This window comes from Drosophila nasuta, chromosome 3, assembly GCF_023558535.2.
Source record: "Drosophila nasuta strain 15112-1781.00 chromosome 3, ASM2355853v1, whole genome shotgun sequence".
NCBI lineage: Eukaryota > Metazoa > Arthropoda > Insecta > Diptera > Drosophilidae > Drosophila > Drosophila nasuta.
Window position 1 is genome coordinate 33,823,408 of NC_083457.1, and position 20,142 is coordinate 33,843,549.

The following is a 20,142-nucleotide window of genomic DNA, read 5'->3' on the forward strand; positions in this document are numbered from 1 at the left end:
TTGTATGTCCACCAATAATATGTAATGTAAAAAGATTAAATTGCGTTTAAGTATAGAATGAGATTATTAAAAATCAGTATTATTGTATAGAACTGAGGTTTCTTTTGTCGTATTATTACTAATTTGACAAAAGTAAATTGCAAAAGGGCAATATTATCTTTTATGACTTTGCTACTTTGTTCTGTATTATTTTTAATTTAAAGGAAATAAATTTTAAATATTAGCAATTAATTAAAAGATGTTATAAATAACTAAATTAAACATGAATTCGAGTATTACATTATTGGAAAGTGCTAAAAAAAATATATTAAAAGAGGAATTTTAAGAATATTATCTATTAAATGTTGTAAAATTGAAAATTGATGCCACTTTTTTTTAAAAGAAACCATTTAAAACATGAAAATTATAATATTAAATATTATTTATTAAATACAATAACAAATTAAATAAAACCAAATTGTAAATGAATACTACATTTGTGGAAATAGTAATATAATATAGAAAAAGTTGAATTTAAATATTAAAATGAACTTTATTGGCATTAATAAGAAGTAAGAGAATTAAAAAGTGTATATTGAATAAATTAATTAATTATTTATTTATTATATTTATTAATTATTCAAATATAATGAAATAAATATGTAACGAATTATTTATTTATATAAAATCAAGCATTCAAATGAAATAAATACGTAAAGATTGTCTTAAATCGAAAAAAGTATATATTTATAATATTTAAATTAACTCCAACTTGTTGTTAATGCAAGGCCTTCAGCTTGAAATGTAATAATACATTACATGCTTTTAAATCGATTTGTAAATTGTAGAAAATATAAAATACTATTTAAGTAATTCTGCCTGCTGCATTGACAAAGTTCACTTTATAAAATACAGCCACTTCCTTTACCTGGTATGTATTTTTGACAACATTTCATAAAGTGCTCCGTGGTTGTTTTGACCAGCTCGCTGTTGGTTGCACTTGCGTAAAATCTGTGCAGAAGCCTTAGAAGTGGCCCAACTGAAACTTGACTTGTGTATGGTCAGTAACCGGTAGCTCAGAGCTCGTATTTGTTATTGTTTATGTACTCATATACGAGTATGTTATACTCGCCGTAGTCGTAATCGTATACTGAGGGCTACTTGGCTACTTACTTGGTTACTTGGTATGCCCGACTGCGAGAGGCGACGCTCAATTTCAATTGCTTTGGTGGCTTATTAATTACCTCACCGCACAATTGCGTGTGGCGCATATAAAGCGCCCACCAGCAACTCAAACAAGCAGCAGACAAAAGACAAGCGGACAAATGAACGAGGCACAAACAAACCGGGCCAAATAGAACCCACAAAAGGCGTTGAACGTTGCACGTTGCTCGTTGCGTTGCCTGCTCGAGTAACACGAGCTGCCGTTGCCCCGTAAATGGAGCGTCGTTGTTGATGTCAATGCGCTTCGGAGTCCAGTCCAAAGCCAAAAGCGTTTAAACAGTTACAGCTCTGGCTAAATACCCAGTGTTTAAAAATAAATAGAGAAAAGCATATGATAATGGAGAGAGCGTTTGATATATAAACATACTGAGAATTTAAAAGTAGTAAAGTTTTTCAATATATTAGTGAGATCTTAAAAATAATATTTGATTACAATTAATGTAAGCTGTTAAATATTTAGTTTACGATTCTGAAACTTCAATTAATTTCTATGTCAAATAAATGAGATATAAAACTTGATGCAGTTTACAATTTTCTGACAGTCTGACTTTTTTTAACGATTTATCACTATTAATATTGAAATACTAAGCTACTAAATCTTTAGTTTATAATAAACAAATTGCAATCTAAAATTAGTGCAAATAAATAAAATATAAACATGAAGTTTGTACTTTTCAATGTCGCATTTATATATTGAAATATTCTTTACATCTAATTGCAAATAATATCGTAATACTAAGAGTTAATGTATATAATAAACTTTTTAGTTTGCACTTCAATTACAACCTAAAATTTTTCCTACTGAATTTTATATTTTTGGCAGTCTTTCATATTCAAATACTTCCTAACATTTATTTTGTTATTTCAATAATGTTTTCCAGCACTCGTTCTATTAATTTGCTACTACATTTCTTACAAAGTATCAGCAAATGTTTGATAACTAAAACAGAATCTAAACGATAAATAAATATATATTCAATGATACCAAACACTCATTCTAGGATTATTTTGAGTAATTAAAAAAAATATAAATTATTCAATTTTATATATTGCAATGTAATCCTAAATATTTCCCCATATCACCATAATCAATTTATAACCTTTAGAGCTTCCTCCAGCCTTCATTAGTTTCTTTTATTTATAAACTATCTACTAGGTATCTAACCAGTCAATCACTATCTAGGGCAAACTCCTACCTGTTTTACAGTTGCTTTCTGTGTGCAGTTTGTCCGGCTATAAACAAATGAAGCGCTGGCAGAAAAAAATGAGAGTGATTTTCAGTTACTTTATGTTTTGTTGTTTTCATGATTATGACTTATTTCCCTCATTTGGCAAACTAGTTTCAGTTTTATAGCGTTTCCCATTTTTCTATTTTTGTAGTTTTGTATTTTTTCAATTTGCGTTTTCTACGTTTTCTACGTTTTGCATATTTATCTTCAAGTGTCATTCGCAGTTGTTACTCAGCTCGTTGGCTTGCTTACTTTCAAATGTCAAATGGAGTTGAAGGTGGCCCGGTCTGCATAGAGAGCTACATATATAGACAAAGATATTTTTATATGATTTATATTGAGTCATGTTATCGTTGGTTTTTTTTTTGTATCTTTTGAGCAGCGAACTTGACTCTGGTATTTTATGTGTAGTTAGAGAGACTGGACTTTGACGGTGCGGCGATGTCTTAAGCGATTTGAAGGTGTGAGAACTGTGTTGATGTCAAAGAAAACCAGTTGACTCGCCATTGCAAAAGCCAGATCTATAATCTCAGCTATAAAACAGAAGAAAAAAAAACAAAAACGAAAAACGAATGGAAATTGCGGAGACACGCATTATAAAAAAGTGTGTGTTTAAATGAAGAGCATTTAACAAATCGGCACTGGCGCATTTAATTAAATTCAATGCACGTTGCGCAGAAAACTCATTAAGAAATGGCAAACAACTCCATAAACAATTTTCGTGTCATAAGCAAAATCGTGCCATACTCAAAATAACTGCTGAAAATGCCAGTTGAAGTGAAACTTAATGAAGCCTGAGAAAGTTGCAAGTGCTTGCTTGACTTGCCGCTTGCCACAGTTTCTTGTTGTTGTTGTTGTTGTGTGTAGTTGTAGTTTTTTCCGCCTGATGAGCACTGAGCCCAGCGCTGCTCGAGTGACAATCAAAAAACACAAAATCGTAAATTGCAAACAGCGATAAAAATGCGATAATTGCTAACAAATTTGTGCGACAACAAAGCAGAAGCATGCAAGTGGCATGCAACATTTACTCTTCCGATGATGTGTCCAACTCGACACAATCGCATCTTCCACTTGTTCTTAAGCTGCATCTTCGTTCGCTGCAGTTGACCCAGTTTTGGTTGCAAGTGGAACACACACACACATACACATAACGTGCATACATACACACATGCAGCAAGGTGGACGGCCATAAATAGCCAGGCGCGGATTTCTAGACACCAGACTCTGTTTGCCCCTTGTTGGTAAAAAGGCGAAATCTTCACTCAATGAAGACTCAAGTTACAGGTTTGTTGCTTAAGTCTTTCTCAATGGCGCTCAAGTTCGTTGCCTAAGTCTTTCGTTCTGAAAGAGAAACGACTCCAGAGTGGAGCCACGACTCTCTCGACAACAACAAAAAAAAACACGTTTACGTTTGTAGTTCTTGTAATTCGTCTTCCACTTTAACTTCTTCTTTTTGTTTTCTTTTCTTTGCGTTTGCTTTTGCCTTTGCTTTTGCTTTTGACTTTGTGTGTTTGCTTTGCTGGGATGCTGCAGAACTTTCTTTCATTGATTCTAGCGGAACGCATATAAATAATAAATTAAGACTTTCTTTATTTCTTTCGTTGGTTCGTTCGTTCGTTCTTTCTCGCAAAACAACATGACCCCATCGGCTGACTATCTTGCCATTCATCGGCCCAGTCTGCGGTTGTGTGTCATCATCTATTGAATTTATTATTTATTTAGAAGCCGCAACGCTCTCTCGCCCCGTTCCTAACCCAAATACACAAATCTCTTTCACCTGGCCACACCAACCCAAAAAAAAAACCTCGCACTCTGTGCACCTTGTGTCATTTGTGGGTTTGGCTGTAGAACTCGCTGTTGCCACAACAAGCCAAGAGATTATCGTCAGCTTCTAACTCAAAAATCCAAGCGTAATTTACGCTGTATTTCCCAAGAGTGATTTCTGGTCTGGGGAGGTCTTTATTTTCTTTTGTTCGATTATGCGCCTTTTTATCTGTGTCTTCATTAGTTTGACCTAATTTCAAGGCCTGCACTGATGTTGATGCTGCTGCTGCGTTCTTTTTACTTTCTATTTTCTCTTAACGATCTTCAGAATTTTGATAGTCTGGCCAAGCCGGCTTGTTAGCATTTCGATTTTGTGTTGTTGTTGTTGTTGTTGTTGGTTGGGCGTCTTAAGTCAATTTACTTTCAGTTGTCTGACACAGCTGAGAAAACTTTGTTTCGTTTTTTATTGTTTCCGATTTGAAGTTAGATTTTATTTTTTGGTCTTTTCCTTGATGTTATGTGTGTTGGGGCGTTGCCTCAGTCGCTTCCGTTTTGCGTGGAGAGCTGTAGTTGTGCTTTTAATGAAAGAGTTTGAACTGTGGGATTATAATGTTACATATCTCTATATAAGAGTGTGTGTATAAAGAGAAAGGTACAAATCATAAGTAGACTAATGAGTTATTGATTTATCAAGCAAACATTGTACGCAGCATGTTGAAAACAATGACGAGTCTACTTTATTTTTGTAACTTAAGGCAGACAAACATTAATTAAATTGAAATCAGATAGAAGAAAATAAATGAATTTAAGAAAAAAGATAATACAATATTTCAACATTTAATTAAAATTGAATTAGACACAGAACTAAATAATAATTTATCTTTTTATTGGGTGTTAAGGGATACATTTTTATTATTATTATTATTATTCGTCATAAAGAAATAACATAGTTTTATCATATATAATAAAAATAAGAAAAGATTTTGAAAAACAAAACTAATTTTTGCGATTTTTATTTATGTAACTTTATAATTTAACAAAAATAAATGCATACAAACATGTTAACTTTATATACATAAATTGAAGAATATAAATATCGTTTAAAAGTGACTTATTTTATATATTTACTGTATTACCTAAATAGAAACTTTATAACTATGCAAGAAGTAATTTACTTAGATCCATTTATGGTATTTATTAAAAGCAACAATACTTAATAGCAATAAGTACTTGCAGTTAATGATTGAAAGCGCGTGTTAATCAAAATGATCGCCAAAGGTTATTGTGCTTGATTTTTAATTAAACGACGCACGAGCAAATGCCAATTATAATGCTTATATGAACTTCTTAGAATTTCATAACAAGAGAGATCGTAACGAGACGTCGAGTCAATTACCTTGGCGATTCCTTCTATGTGCCAACTAACATATTTCTCTCCGATTGCCATTACGAAATAATCCGATGTGGTTAATTCCAATTACTCTTTATAATGATGATGCTGTTGGAAGCTACACAATTTTTTTATAGAGCACTACAACTCAAACTCTTCTTTTATTTTTAAATTCAGTGTATTATTTGTCTTTATTTAAATTAGATATGTTATAATAAAAACTTCGTGTTCTTTCGTCTTTATTTTTCTTTGCGGTGGTGTTTAAGAATTAAATCAATCTTTCAATAAAGTTTAACATAGTGTTTGTTAGCCGAAAATAAAGAAATACTTCTGATTATTAACGAAGTTATTTTTCATTTACCATTCTAAACATTGATAAACTATTTTTGAAATTTTAAATTAATTTTGGTGGCAACAATGTTGCTGCTCTCAATGGACTTCGTTTCGTAATAATTTTGGCTGTTTTTGAGGTCGTAATTTGTTTAGTTTTACGAAACGAAGTTAACTAAGTGGGTCAAACGCCTTTTAGTCAAATTGGCAATAAAGTTATAAATCTTGCGCGAGAGAAGCATATTTTTTTATGAGTGCTTCGACAAATCGCTTTTTATAGAATAGAAAGCAGCGAAAACAATTAACATAAATTTTTGATATATAAATCGAACTGAAAACTGAAACCACTTTGAGCTGTCAACGCTGAGCTGTGTTCAACTGAGCTGAGGGATCTTCTTGCCGAAAGGCGGCTTTTTGGTGTTTTGTCGTTAGCATAATTTTGTAAAAAGATTAATTGATAAATGAGTTCAGGCTCTTGGTTTTATGCATTTGCCATTTGGGTCAAGTGATGGCTTTAGGGCCGTTGGGAACAGTTGTGCAAAAAGAATGCTGTGTTTGTTTTTGGCTAGCAAATTATGCTAAAATATTGACTGATAAAAGTGATTGTCAGTTTAACAGCATCATTAGGTTGTTAATGAATTGAAACAATAACCCAAAACGTGCCAGGCTGAGCCCTATAAGAACCGTTAAGAGGAGAACGTTCACAAACAGTTGAGTTTTGCCTCGCGGTTCGTGCGGTTCTCGAGATGAAATCCATACCCAGCGCATTGCTCTGCCTGGGCTTCTTAACCACGTTTGCTGTCGCTGACAACGCGGCTCCTTTTGCTGGTTATTACTATCCAAAGCCAGCTAGAATCCCACAGCTGCCAGAGAATCTCATTGAGAACTCAACTCCAGTGCCATCGCCATCGCCTTCGCCACCGCCTGGCGTGCAATCGGATTACATTGATGATCTGATCGAGGGACACAAGCAACAAATCTTGTCAAATGTGCTGGGAGGTTCCACTTCCTCCTCCTCTTCAGCCTCATCTCCCTCGCTAGCTAATGAGCCTGCTCTGAGCAGCGATGCGAAGGCGTTTCGCGTCAATCGTTGTGCCAGCTGCAGTGAGTACTATTTCTTTAAAATCCCTCTTCACTAGACTCCATCTCTTTGGCATCCTTTGCAGCCTGTGGCGTACCCAATGCCAATCGCATTGTGGGCGGCACTCAGGTGCGATCGAACAAATATCCATGGATCGCACAAATGATACGCGGCTCGTTTCTCTTCTGTGGCGGCACTTTGATCAACGATCGCTACGTCCTAACCGCCGCACACTGTGTCCACGAGATGGACATGTCCGGTGTCTCGGTGCGTCTGCTGCAGCTCGATCGCAGCTCCCAGCATCAGGGCATCACACGTGCCGTGGCCTTTGCCCATCCCCATGCCGGCTACGATCCCGTCCGACTGGTCAACGACATTGCTTTACTCCGTCTGGATGCCCCGGTGCCTCTGGTGCAATCAATGCGTCCAGTGTGCCTGCCCAGCGGTCCATTCCAGTCGTTTGACTTCCAAAAGGCAATCGTCGCTGGCTGGGGATTGAGCTTTGAGGGCGGCAGCACTTCGAGTGTGCTGCAGGAGACTGTGGTGCCCATCATCACGAATGCTCAGTGTCGCGCCACGTCCTACAAGTCGATGATTGTGGACACCATGCTCTGTGCTGGCTATGTGCAAACTGGTGGACAGGATGCCTGTCAGGTGGGTGGCTGCAATTAGTGCTAAGTTTATTTATGATGGCAAATATATTTTGTGTGTGCTCCATGCAGGGCGATAGCGGTGGTCCACTCATTGTGCCGGATCGCATCTTCCGCCTCGCTGGCGTTGTCTCCTTTGGCTATGGTTGCGCCAAGCCCAATGCACCTGGTGTTTACACCAGAGTCAGCAGATACTTGGACTGGATTGCGGCCAATACGCGAGATGCCTGCTACTGCATTCAGTAAACAATCGGTTTGGAGATTGAACTTTTTGCCCACGGAACAGTGAAATACTTTTTGAAAAAAGGCAGCTGAAATTTAGTAGAATAATTTGTAAAATCATGGATGCTTTTTTTCCTGCTTCTCTTTTGTATTTCATTGATAGATTTGCTCTTTAAAAGTGTTTAATTGATCAGCGAGAGTTTTCTTATGGTATCCAAATAACTTATTTAATTTATTTGAACCTTCAGCTGGATCTTTTATTTTATATCTAAATAACTTATTTAATTTATAAAACTTATTATTTAAATACTTTGACTTCATTGCTTTTATTTGTCCGAATCTTTTTGTTCTGATAATAAACGTATTGATTTAATTTATACTAAAAGCATTAATATTTTATTAATAAAATATATAAATATTTTTTGAAATGTCTTTTTGGATTTACACTTAACAAAAAATGTATTTTTGGATAGAGGTGCCATTGAAAGTTGTCGCTTTATAAGTAATGAGCTTTTTGCTGCAGTATCAAACTTTATTAACCATAGAGAAAAAACACAATATTTTACTGTTTTTCTCATTCTCTAGCTAACTCTAGCAATTTTTGCCTTTTTGTTATTGTATTTAAATTTTGTGATTTGACAAAAAAATTTGATGTTTTATTCTCGTTTATTACCTTTTATTACCATTGTGTCTTCCTTTATGATTTCTATATATCGAACAAAATGCAACAAAACGATTATATAGAGACATTTAAGAACAGTTTGTTTTAATGAAAAGAGTTAATAGTAGACAGTTTGTCATGTAAATGATCATACATAAAAATCATTATATTTATATGTTATTATAATTATATGTCTTCATTTTTAAGCTCTAATAGTTTACATCATACTTTTTGTTTATTCCTAATAATATTAATTTATTTTATTTCCCATCTGATTTAAAAAGATAGTATCATAATTATTTAATATTTTATTTGGATGAATAGAAATCCCACACTTTCTTTGATTAAAATTTTAAAATGTATGATTAACAGCTTAAAGACATTTGCATATTAATTGCAAATTTCAATTACAACTCGTAGCCATGCAAACTAACACTTAACACATTTCCATATGTAAATATTTATTAGTTGTTTTTTACGTTGATGTTTTTATTTTTTTTTTGGTGCAATCGACACCCGCAACCGTGTACCGAAAATACTTTCATAAAGCCAATTTTTTGTGTGCAAATATTTGTGGGAACAGGTTATTGGCTGGGTTCGACAAGTCAAAGAGGAAAAATGAAATAAAAAATAAATAAGAAAAAAAAACTACCAATAAACATTGCTGGCCTTTCACTTTTTTGTGCACATGTTGTAAAATCAATATGGGTAAAAAAAAATAAGAAAACATGGTCACAAAAAAAGGAAAAATAAATAAACCGAGAGCCGAAGAGATTTACATTTGGAGGCAGGCAAAAATCAGCGAAGCCGTCACGGTCCATTTTTGGCGACGTCATCGAAGCCAAGGACGTTGCCATCGGTTGCGATGTTGCAGCGGAATCGCTGACACATTGTTATCACTTGTCAACGCAGGTTTCATTCGCTTTCCTGCACAACAATTCCCATCCCCCCCTCCCCCCTTCCCATTCATCTCTCGCTGTCTCCCTTTGGCAGTGGCGAGTTGACAAAAGTTTATCTTTATCCCTATGGCAAAAAAAAAAGAGCGACCATGCAACGATTTAATGGATTTTCAAGTTATTTCTGGTATTTTGTTGTAGTTGCCGCAACTCACACAAACAAACATACACGACACAAGTTGCAAGTTGCAACAACGAGGCAACCAAACAAAGATATCTCTCGGAGCAAACTCGTTTCTTGCCGCTGGGCCCACCGAAGAAAATGCCGCATAATTGCCGCTGTCTCGTTGCGTTCAGTTGCGTCGCTTTTGGCTTTGCAACAACACAAACAACAACAACACTAAACACGGCTGCCCGCCGGAATCCGGGGGGAATGTTGGCCAAATCGACAATGTTGTCAATGCTGCTGCCAGCCGCTGCTTTGGCATTTGATTTTATTTTTAAACTAGACTGCAAAGTGCTGCTCTGGTTGTTGTTGTTGCTGCTCCTCTGGCTGCTGTTGTTGATGTTGTTGCTGTTGCCCGGCGTTGCAAGGGTCTTAGCACCGGCAATTAACATTGCTATTCGCTTGCAGCGTAAAAAACAAATATAAATAAATATAATTATGAAAGTTGTCAGCTTACTTGACCAAATTTGGCAAATCAGTTCAATCAGTTTTGTAGTCTTTGTTATAGCGTGACAAATTTACCAACAGCTTAGCTTTTGGATAATTGGCTAATAATTGTGTTTCAATCAATATATTGAGGAAGTCAAACAATAATGTTTTCATTATCCAATTGTCAATTGTATTTTGTATAATACACTATGGTTTAGCAATGTCATTTATCGACTTTTTAGAGATATAGTGCTGAAGCATATTTTCAATATTCTTAGAAAACAGAGCTTTAATTTAAAAGTTTTGAATAAAAGGGAATATATAAGTAGATAATCCCAACTGAAGTCAACAAATTTGATATTATGGTTATACAAATATTTTAATACACATTGATTTTTGGTTTTATTTATTCTATTTACACAAATAAAAACCTACTTTAAACTGTGTGTTTTAATTGTCAAAAGATTTATTCTAATCCGATGTCTATGCTTAGTGCAATAAGGAATATAATACTTTTTTGAAGCATTTGAAAATTCAGATAATATATATAATATATGAAGTGAACGTGTTTACAAAAAAATCGCAGAAAACAGATTACTTTAATAAACCAAATGATAGAATAAATAATGCAAGGTATATAGATTATTTAGAGAAAACTGTTTTTACAGAACCCTCAAAAATATACCAAAGAACCTTTCTTGTATTGAAGTTATAAATTACACTTATGAAACTTAATCAAACAATATACAAAAGTTAAGAGCGATGTACATCAGATTTTAACAAATGAATGTCGATTTTCCAAATTTTTGAAAATTAGTTAACAACATTGCAACCTATTCAGCACTTTTGTAACTTATTTATAAGAATTATTTAAGATAGCAATTATAAAAGACAGATATAAATGCCAAATGCATCCAAGTTGAACCAGACACATTAGACTATTTATAGCTTTAATCGAGACGCATCTCTCTCTCTTCTTAATGCCAATAAGTTAACACGCATTAAATGAAATTCGCAACAAGTGTCTTTTATTTTCTGAACTTTGAACCTATCTCTTCATCCCCATCAGTTCTCCTCATGCAATGCGTCTTCTGTGTCGTGCCCACTTCAATTGGTCAATCGATCTGATCACCGATTGCAACTCCTGCTGCACATTCACACACTCCACAATCTGTTCCACACAACGCTCCCATTTGCGACTCGCCAGGCGCAAGCTGTAGGGCACCAGGCTGCCAAAGATGTGAGTAACAGGCTCCAGAAATCCTTTGGCTGCTTCAACATCAAAGCGAAGTAGCTTAAAGCAATTGCTCCAGTCTATGCCCTGTTTGACTACTCGACACAGAGCTCTATATGGCGTGTGAGCGGGCAACTGTGAGGCAACTACAGCCCTTGAGGTTCCTTGCTGCAGCCGATTTCTGGCCAGGATTAAGCGGGCTCTGCTTGTGTGCATCTCCAATGCCAGCTGCTGTCCAATGTGTTCCTCCATCAGTTGCAGCATTTGCAAGTGCAGCACATCGATTAAACAATTCGTCTCTTCATCTATCGTCGTCGTTGTCTTTGGTTCTGATGACTCCAAAATAGTTTCATTCTCTTCATCAGACTCATCAATCATTCTTCTGCTGCTTTGATTTCTGTTTATGCTATCATCAGTTTGTAATTGATCTTTATCTGTGATCATATCGCGTCTTTAATCTATTAAAACTGATTAAAAATTCGTGAAAAAATTTAGCACTTTTCAATAATAAAACTTGTCAAATTTTTAATAAAAATTTTGAGTAAAAGCTCGAGGCATAAAGTGTTAGAAATAAATTTAGAAATGAAACATGGAAAATTTAAGAATATTTTAAGAGTTGTTGATTAAGTTATGAGACAACAAATTACCTTTTTTGTGATTTTTATGTTACCTAGATGTGATTAAGGAAACCAAACCAAATGAATGAAAATGAGTAATCAATTTCCAGAACAAAATATGCAAATATAATTAACACTGTACTTTTCCAACTTTGGTTGTGGAATTCTGCAAGATTCGATCGGTTAAACTCAATTAAGATTCACCCACCTTTATTAGATTCTTAATTAAATTCAGAGCTATTCAGCGGAAACTTGGCACAGCTTCATCCTAGCATGGAATCAACTAGTTTCGATCACAATATCAATGGATATCAAACTACATGCTTGTATATCAAATCACGACCCAAAAAAAAACTAAACTAAAAAACTAGTGTGTAAAACTGGTTCTTTTGTTACCATTTCAAATGGCCCTCATCTGTAGCAGATTTGTTGCTTGTGGTTTCATATCGCGCAGTTTTGTTTTTTTGATAGAAAAGAGGGTGGAGGAGAAGGAGTAGGAGGGGGGTGTGGGGGCAGTTAACGCTTCGTTTGATATTTTAGCATATTTCTCACATAAATCGCCAGCGACTTGGGTAGAGAAATTTTCACGCCTCGATGGCCAATGGCCAAGACGATGTTGCGACTGCGACTGCGACTGCGACTGCGGCTGAAGCTGCTCTTTAATCAAAATTGTGTGTACAAAGCTTATGCCAAATACTTAGTACTAAACACGGTCTTTCCTCTTCCCCCTTTCCACTGATCTGCTGCTGTTTTGTTGCCGTTGCTGGCAAAAGCCGCAAAAACATTTTTATAAATTGCCAGTTATTAGTTGTCGGCAGCAGCAGCAGGAAAAAGTGCAATTAAAATGCATTCGAGTTGCAAGTTGGAAGAAAGGGGGACGGAAGTTGACGCAAAAGAAATTAGCATAAGCAGCAAATAAAAGAAAGAGAGCTAGATAGAGCGAGAGGGGAGGATGACAGCTTCACATTAGTAAGAGATGCAAAGAGAGCAGAAAAAAACAGAAAAAATAAAGCGAGATAGTTTCCCATAATTTGCGTAGCTCTGCACACATAATGAGCTCAAGAGCAGCTGGAGAGAGAGAGGGAGAATAATCGAGTAAGTGCGAGAGAGAGATGCAGAGAATTGGTGCAAGCGAGAGAGCAAGTGTGAGGAAGTCAGGTAAGGGGCGTACTTGCGGTCAATCGCATTGCAAATGGTGTGAAATTTTCGCAAAAGCGTCGACAAAGCAAACGCCTAACAGTCAAGTAAAGGAAAGGGGAATTCATAGAGAAAGGGGGAAGGGGGACTGAGGGGATCTCCGTGCTGCATTGTTTGCAGCCGCACTTAGTTTTTTTTTGCCATAATTAATATTGCTGTAGTTGCAAAATTAACATAAATGCTTTTAATTAAAGCGTTTAAAGCATATTTTGTTAAGTGGCTTTTTTGCGCACTTTGTGCGAGCATTGAAAATGTTTATAAAAATTGAAAGGCAACTTGAATGCAAACAGCGAACATGTCCGCAAACACACACATAATTGCAATTATACATATAGGTTATTAACTTAATACTTATATGGAAGGTACTGAAAGTACTATGATTAAAGAGAAAGGAAAAGTTCCAGCTGGCTATTAAGCAATAAATAATAATACGGAAATAATGAGAAAGAATTAAATATTCCTTTCGGATATTCCTATAAGAAAAGAGAGCAGCGATTAAAAATAAATATTTAAGTTATTCAGATATAAGCCTTTCGGAATAATAATTGTATACAATACAAATAAATACTAAGCTATAAAATATCCACAGTATATAAATGCTCTGAATATATTTTGAATCAAAAGCAAAGTGGTCAAATTACTATTGTTATGCAAAAAGAGAGAGTCTAACTTAAGAATAGATTTTAAAGCAAAGACAAATTATGATTACGGTATAATTTTCGTAGAGACAGTGAAAGAGGGCTTCAAATTGGGGACAAAAGAATAACTATATTTTTAAAGTAGCCAAGAAGAAACGAAAAAAGGCAAATATTTTATGAAAGAGAGCCATTAATTATATTACTATAATTAAATATAATTTATGGTTACAACAAGGCTACAATTACGTACAAGTACAGAGAAAAAGTATTTATACTAAGCAAAATAAAGATAGAACTTTTAGAAATATACATTTTAAGAATAGAAATAAATTTTGAAGAGAAATAGAAAAATGTTTTCATAAAAAGTAATAAAATCCAAATACTATTAATAAAAAATATTCAAGAATATAACAAAAATTTTGGCATCAACAAATTAAATTAAAATTCTATACAAAATGAAAACATTGAAAAATACAAACTCAATAATATTATAAGTATGTTATCATAAACAAGTAAAATCGAAATTCTGTATAAAATTAAAACATTTTGGAAGTATAAACACAATAATGTTTTCATAAAATTATTAAATTCTGTAGAGGATGTCAAAATTAAATGTAATAAAATAGTTAAAAAGAATATTGCCCTATTAAAAGAAGGTTATTCTAAAAGTAAAGCACTCTTGAAAATTCAATTTTATGACAAATCTGCAGCAATAAAATTTCTCATTAAATTAGCAAACTCCCTCTTACTCCGCTTTGTAAAGAAGAAACTCTACAGAGAATATTAATAATTTACTACCAAAAAAAAGGAGAAGAAACTTTGCTAGACAAACAAATTTGCTGAGGTTTTCTTTTTTGGTTGTGTTGCTCATCTAACTAATGGCGTCCCATTGCTGAGCTCAAATGGTGCAACAATATTCTTCTTTCACAGTTGCTGTCTGTCTTTCTGTGTTGCACTGTCAACAGAGCTGAACAATTTTTATTTATGCGCTTTTGTAGCGCCAAAATTCTCGACGGCAGCCGTCAGTCAACACCGGCCAAGCTAGCTGGCGAGCTGGACATAGAGCGAGAGGGAGAGAGAAAGAGATAGCGAGACAGAGATAGATGAACTGGGATATGGACAGTCAAGTTGCAACAACAACATCGTGGAGGCCGTTGGAACGATGGAAAGCAAACAAACTGTAAACTGGGGAACGCCACTCAAAGCAGCGTGGTCGACTCGACTGGCTTCCTGGCTGACACACTTTATGCCCCGTCCAAAGAGACGCCACTTGTCACATGGCTACAGCTTGGAGTGACTATGAAGTCTAGAGTGTGGCACGACGACCATCACATCGCATTGCATTGCATTGCGTCTCGTCTCGAGTATCGGAAGCCTTTTGGGTTGCCAGTCTAATTGAAGTCGAGTGCATTGCTAGCAGCTATTTTATCTGGCAGCAACAGAAACTAACTTTGACATTATGCGCCACAAATTGTGGCAATTTAAAGCCAATTTAGTTCAGCTGCAAAACACCAAATATTTCACAGCTTCAGCTTCAGTTTCAGTTCCAGATGCCAACCCGTTCATTGAGTCGAATCAGATCCGATTCCCTTCTCTCTCTCTCATTCTCTCTCTCTCTTAACTTCTTTTTCCCCTTTCCTTGCGTGTTGCAAGCGAGTGTCTGCCACATTGTCTAAAGGTAACAATTTATATAATGAAACTGATTTCAAATTTAGTGATGTGCAGGCCGCGAGCTGCGAACCGAACTTGGTAATTACCCCGGCCCAAAAGCAGCTTTATCTCTCCGTATCACAAGCAGGCCTTGCTGTCGCTCAGAAAACAACAGTTATAAAAGAGGCGTCCAGAAATGTCCGAAAATAAAAGAGACGACACACTTATAAAGCGAAGTCTTTGTACTCTCTTGGTAGCAAATAATTGAAGATTGTCTAGATTGTCTTTATGGTCAACAGCTTATTTACTTTGGAGTGTGCTCAACAGGCTGATAATCTAAATTACGGCTTTATAATCAACTTTAATGTTTTCCACAAGAAATCAAGAAAACACTTAGTCTTAATATGTGATAGATGTGAAATAGGGGAACAGTTTCTTAAAGTTTTTAACGAATTTTTCAATGATTAATGTTATTATGAGTGTAATTGTATCATAGAAAGTTAACTAAATATAAAAATTTTATAATTTTATACTTTTATAGATTTTCTATACTTAGTACTTTTGATTTATATTTCTATTCATCTGATAATTGTCGAAAGAAAAAGCTTCCCAAACAATAATCCATAAATTTTAAAATCTCTTCAAAAAGTACTTGCAAAATCTTTGCAAAATACACCAAACTTTTCTGCAAGTAATGTTATTTTGCCAACTTGTCTGTCCGTGTAGGGTATATTGGAATTGGCCAGAAATTAAAACAAGTTTAAGAACTCAACCGACTAGTGTTGCACCGATTGCCGTTGGTCACCTGTTTGGCCGGCTTGTTGGGATACGTTGTGTTTTTTTTTTAGGTTGTGTTGTTGTTTTTCTTTTTGTCTTCGATAACCATTTCAAAAATGTATTTGTGCCGGGGCCGGGGCCGAAGAAGAACCGCAACATGATTTGGCAACTTTGAAAGTTTCTTGCAGCATGTTGCAGTCGGTGCCGAAAGATTGAGACTGAGGCTGATGCTGAGACTGAGACTGCGAAAAAACCCGTTGGTAAATCATCTGTTGAATCTCGTAAGTTGGCCACAACTCTTAGCTGGCATCTCTCCTGGTCGGTGGAACCCAACCCACCTGACTAGGCAACTTTTCGTGTGGGAGTCGCTTGCTAAGATTTTTGCGGTTACTTTGAAAAATCTTTGGAATGTTTTTTTGCACTTTTTATGTTTACCTCCTTAATTCTTTCTTTTTGTTTGATAAAAAAGAAAGTTGACATAAATTGTTAGCCCGATGTGATTTTTTTTACTTTTTTCTACTTTTGGCCATTTGAAGTTTGCGGTAGCTAAAAAAGTTGCCAGTTATTGTCGTCGCTATTTGTTGTTGTTGTTGTTGCCGTTTTATGTCGTGCGCAGGAAGGAAATAACTTGTGTTGAAAGGGGAGTGAAGAGCCGGAGCGGGATTGTGGATAGTTTTTGGCAAGTTTTTGTGTGGGATTTTGGTGATGAAATGAAATGCATTTGAAAGTTTCGTAAAACAAGTTAATCGCCTTTGTCTGCGCTGCTTTATGACTTGATGAATGGCTGAGATGATAGCGGATAAGCCAAGAGCCAAAAGCGTGCTGAATTGGCTGATTGAAATTCAAATGATTATGCGGTGTGAATAATGATTGGAAGCTATACATTATGTTCACTCTTGCGTTGTTTTTTATTAATATGTAAGCACGTTTTTTTACACAAAATTTATTAATTTATTATTTATCATTTTTCGTTTGCAGCACAAAACACAAGTAGTCAACCTTAGCATAGACAGCAACCGCACAACTGAAGTTCACAAAGCGAAGTCAACAACCCAAGCGAACGAAACGAAACGGTTAAGTTTGTAGCGTGTGCTACAACCGAAACGGTCCTTAGCCATAGCTCAAACCGAAACGGTATTTAGCGTATGCGCAAACCGAAACGAACGATCAACAACGTCACATGCGAAAAGCTTTTCCACAAAAGTCATCATGGACTCAACAACAGCAGCAAACGGTTCTGCAAACGGTTCAACAATGGACGAGGAGTACATAACCGTTGTTGAAGTCGACGATCCCACATCGTCCACCAAAGACACAAACCATCTGAAGAAGCTAGTCAAACGCCAGAGCTCTGTGGCCGAAGACTCCTCATTCATCACTGTGCTGACCATCAACGAGCAGCAGCAGCTGCTGCAGCAGCAACAACAACAATTAGAAAAGGATCAACAGGAGCAACTGGCGGCGGACGAACCAGAGCATGTTACAGTCTATCGCCTGCCTGGAGAGCGTTTGGGCTTCGGCCTGCGATTCCAGGGCGGCACACGCAACACAGAGCTGGTGCAAAAGCTGTACATACAATCCTGCGCCACAGACAGTCCTGCCTCCAAGGTGGCCACCAGTTGGGGTCATCTGCGCGAAGGCGACGAGATCCTCAGCATCGATGAGCGACAAGTCTCACAAATGACACGGATTGAATGCGTTCGCTGTCTCAAGGATAATGTGGCCATCAAATTGATTGTGCGCAACGGTCATGGCCAGAAACCGCCCAGCGAGGAGGAGCAACAAATGGAGGTCTGCATCTCACTGAATGCCCAACCCCCGCCACCACCGCCAGTGCCACCGCGTAAGCTGGTGAAGCGACAGAACTCCAAGGAGGGTCCAGCCACAGTTCAATTGGTCATCGAAAAGCCATTGACACCGCCACCCGATGCAGAATACTACATTAATCTCTTTGCTGAATCCCTCAAAGCGGGTTCCGAATCGGATGACACAGCGAGTACAATTTCCACAGTCATTGACAAGCTGTCGATGGGCTCTAATTACTCCTCGGACACGGAGTTGACCAACAGTCTCAATGGTCAAGAGCTGGCTAAGTTGGTGCAACCCTTCACCTTACTCGAGCAGGAGTTTCAGCTGGAGCAGACATTGAGTCAACCTAAGCTAATCATACCGGGCAATAACTACGAGAATGTCGAGTTCAAGACTGAGAAAGTCAATGTTTATGAGAATGTAGAACTAAAGAGCAGTCCACTTGGCACGCCAACGCCTAAGCCCCGTGTGATGCTGGCCACAGTGGAACCCAAGAAGCGTTCCATCATCCCCATGCCAAGGAAGATTGCCACGCCCAGCAAGCTGCCTATTGAAGTGGCGCCTCCGCGAGTGCCCACGGATGCAGATAAAACGCCTACCAATGAGACTCCGAAGCCAGGATCACCCAAGACTCCGACAAACGAGACTAGGAAGGAGTTCAGAGAGGTGATGGAATCAAAGGAGGTGAAAGCGGTCAAAGAAGTGAAGGAAGTTAAGGAAATAAAGCAAGCAAAGGACTCAAGGGAGCTTAAAGAGGTTAAGGAAGTTCGCGAGTTCAGCACAAAGATACCCAAAGCCAAGCTTATAGTCAGTCCGGGCTTTTCACGCGCCAAAACCGAAGGCGAGATCAAACTGCATCTTCAGCCACTTAAGCAACAGTCACCGCAGCTCAAGTCTCGTATTCCCATTGTGAGCACGCCGCCGGCTCAAAAGTCACCGCCAGCTATGGCCAAGTCAATGATAGTCGCATCATCGCCCCCACCAACCGGGTCCAACATTCCTCGCCTGCTGCAGAAGCAAAAGTCTGAAACAGATCTGAAGCTGGGTCTCTATCGCAGCAAGTCCAAGGAGCCTAGTCCTAGTCCTGGACAGCTGCGTGCCCCACTGCAGCGTGCTAACTCCGCTGAGGCTCCAGTACGGAGTCCCGATCGCACCTTCATCCCGGTGCTGCTTAATGGCAACTCGAGAAGCACCTCGAATTCGACCGAGTCGCTCAGCTCGATTTGCAGCAATGGCAGTACAGGACGTTCACCCAAAGGACCCAAGCCTAAGCCACCGGAGCGAGTTCAATCGCTGCAAAAGACTCAGATACCCAAGCTCCAAACGTTGCCCACAACACCGCCACAGCAGCAGCCTAAGCTGAGCATGCAGACTTTTAAGCAGATCACGCCTCCAGCCACGCCCAAGACTACACCTGTGAACACGCCATCGCCGACCAGTAATCGGGAAATTCGCTTCAAGATTCAGACGTATGAGAGTAAAACGCAGGATGAGGATAAGCTGCCGAGTCTGTTTGATCTGGTGCACAAACAGGACACTACAGATAAGCCGGAGACTTCACCCAAAGCTCAAAGGGATGTTCATGCTTTGCTGGCTGCTGTTGCAGCTGAGGCCGTGGATCTCTCTAGGGAATCTCCGCCACCTTTGGTGGTGGGCAAGTGCATGAAGATTGCCGATGATAATGAGAATACTACCTGCTACTCCAGCTCAAGCAGCGATGAGGATGATGGCGATCAGGATGATGTCGATGATGGCACGGAGCGTGAATATATTTGTGAGGATGGCGAAAAGCTGGGTCCACCGGAATTGATTAATGGTCCTGGTCCCTCGGAGGCCTATTTCAATATGTATTGGCATTCGAATATGCTGCCAACCATTGGCGAAGTCGAAGAGGAATTCTCTTCACTGGAACCGCAATCTTTGACCAATGGGTGAGTAATTGAGAAACAATTATAATCGTTTATGTATAAGGTTGTATTTAGGTCAAGTTTGCGGAAATTTCGTTCCTCTTAAAATGCCAATAAACCATTGGAGATTATTTATAGTGTGAGAGAAAATATCGATTGATAATAAATACTTGGAAAACCACGGAGATTAGATTAGCTAATGCAGGATTTCGATCAGGATTTAGACAGTTCA

General features: G+C 37.5%; 3 protein-coding genes across 5 annotated transcripts in view; 2 read left to right on the forward strand and 1 right to left on the reverse strand.

Annotated features, from left to right (window-relative positions):
- The window catches only part of LOC132794344 (mucin-5AC), a 152,067-nt gene that overhangs the window by 6,760 nt on the left and 125,165 nt on the right, over positions 1 to 20,142 (forward strand). For all 3 annotated transcript variants that reach the window (XM_060804737.1, XM_060804734.1, XM_060804735.1), the window contains one exon: positions 17,173 to 19,934. In XM_060804737.1, the coding sequence (XP_060660720.1) occupies positions 17,404 to 19,934 (2,531 nt within the window). In that variant the 5' untranslated portion in view covers positions 17,173 to 17,403. The remainder of the gene's footprint in view (positions 1 to 17,172; positions 19,935 to 20,142) is intronic.
- Positions 6,663 to 7,893, forward strand: LOC132788181 (trypsin-1). The gene is made up of 3 exons (XM_060795513.1): positions 6,663 to 7,020; positions 7,083 to 7,651; positions 7,720 to 7,893. The coding sequence occupies exons 1-3, from the start codon at positions 6,663 to 6,665 to the stop codon at positions 7,891 to 7,893; spliced, it is 1,101 nt and encodes a 366-aa protein (XP_060651496.1).
- On the reverse strand, positions 11,088 to 11,910 carry LOC132790601 (uncharacterized). Its single transcript, XM_060799181.1, has one exon. The coding sequence runs from the start codon at positions 11,757 to 11,759 to the stop codon at positions 11,157 to 11,159; it is 603 nt and encodes a 200-aa protein (XP_060655164.1). The 5' UTR covers positions 11,760 to 11,910; the 3' UTR covers positions 11,088 to 11,156.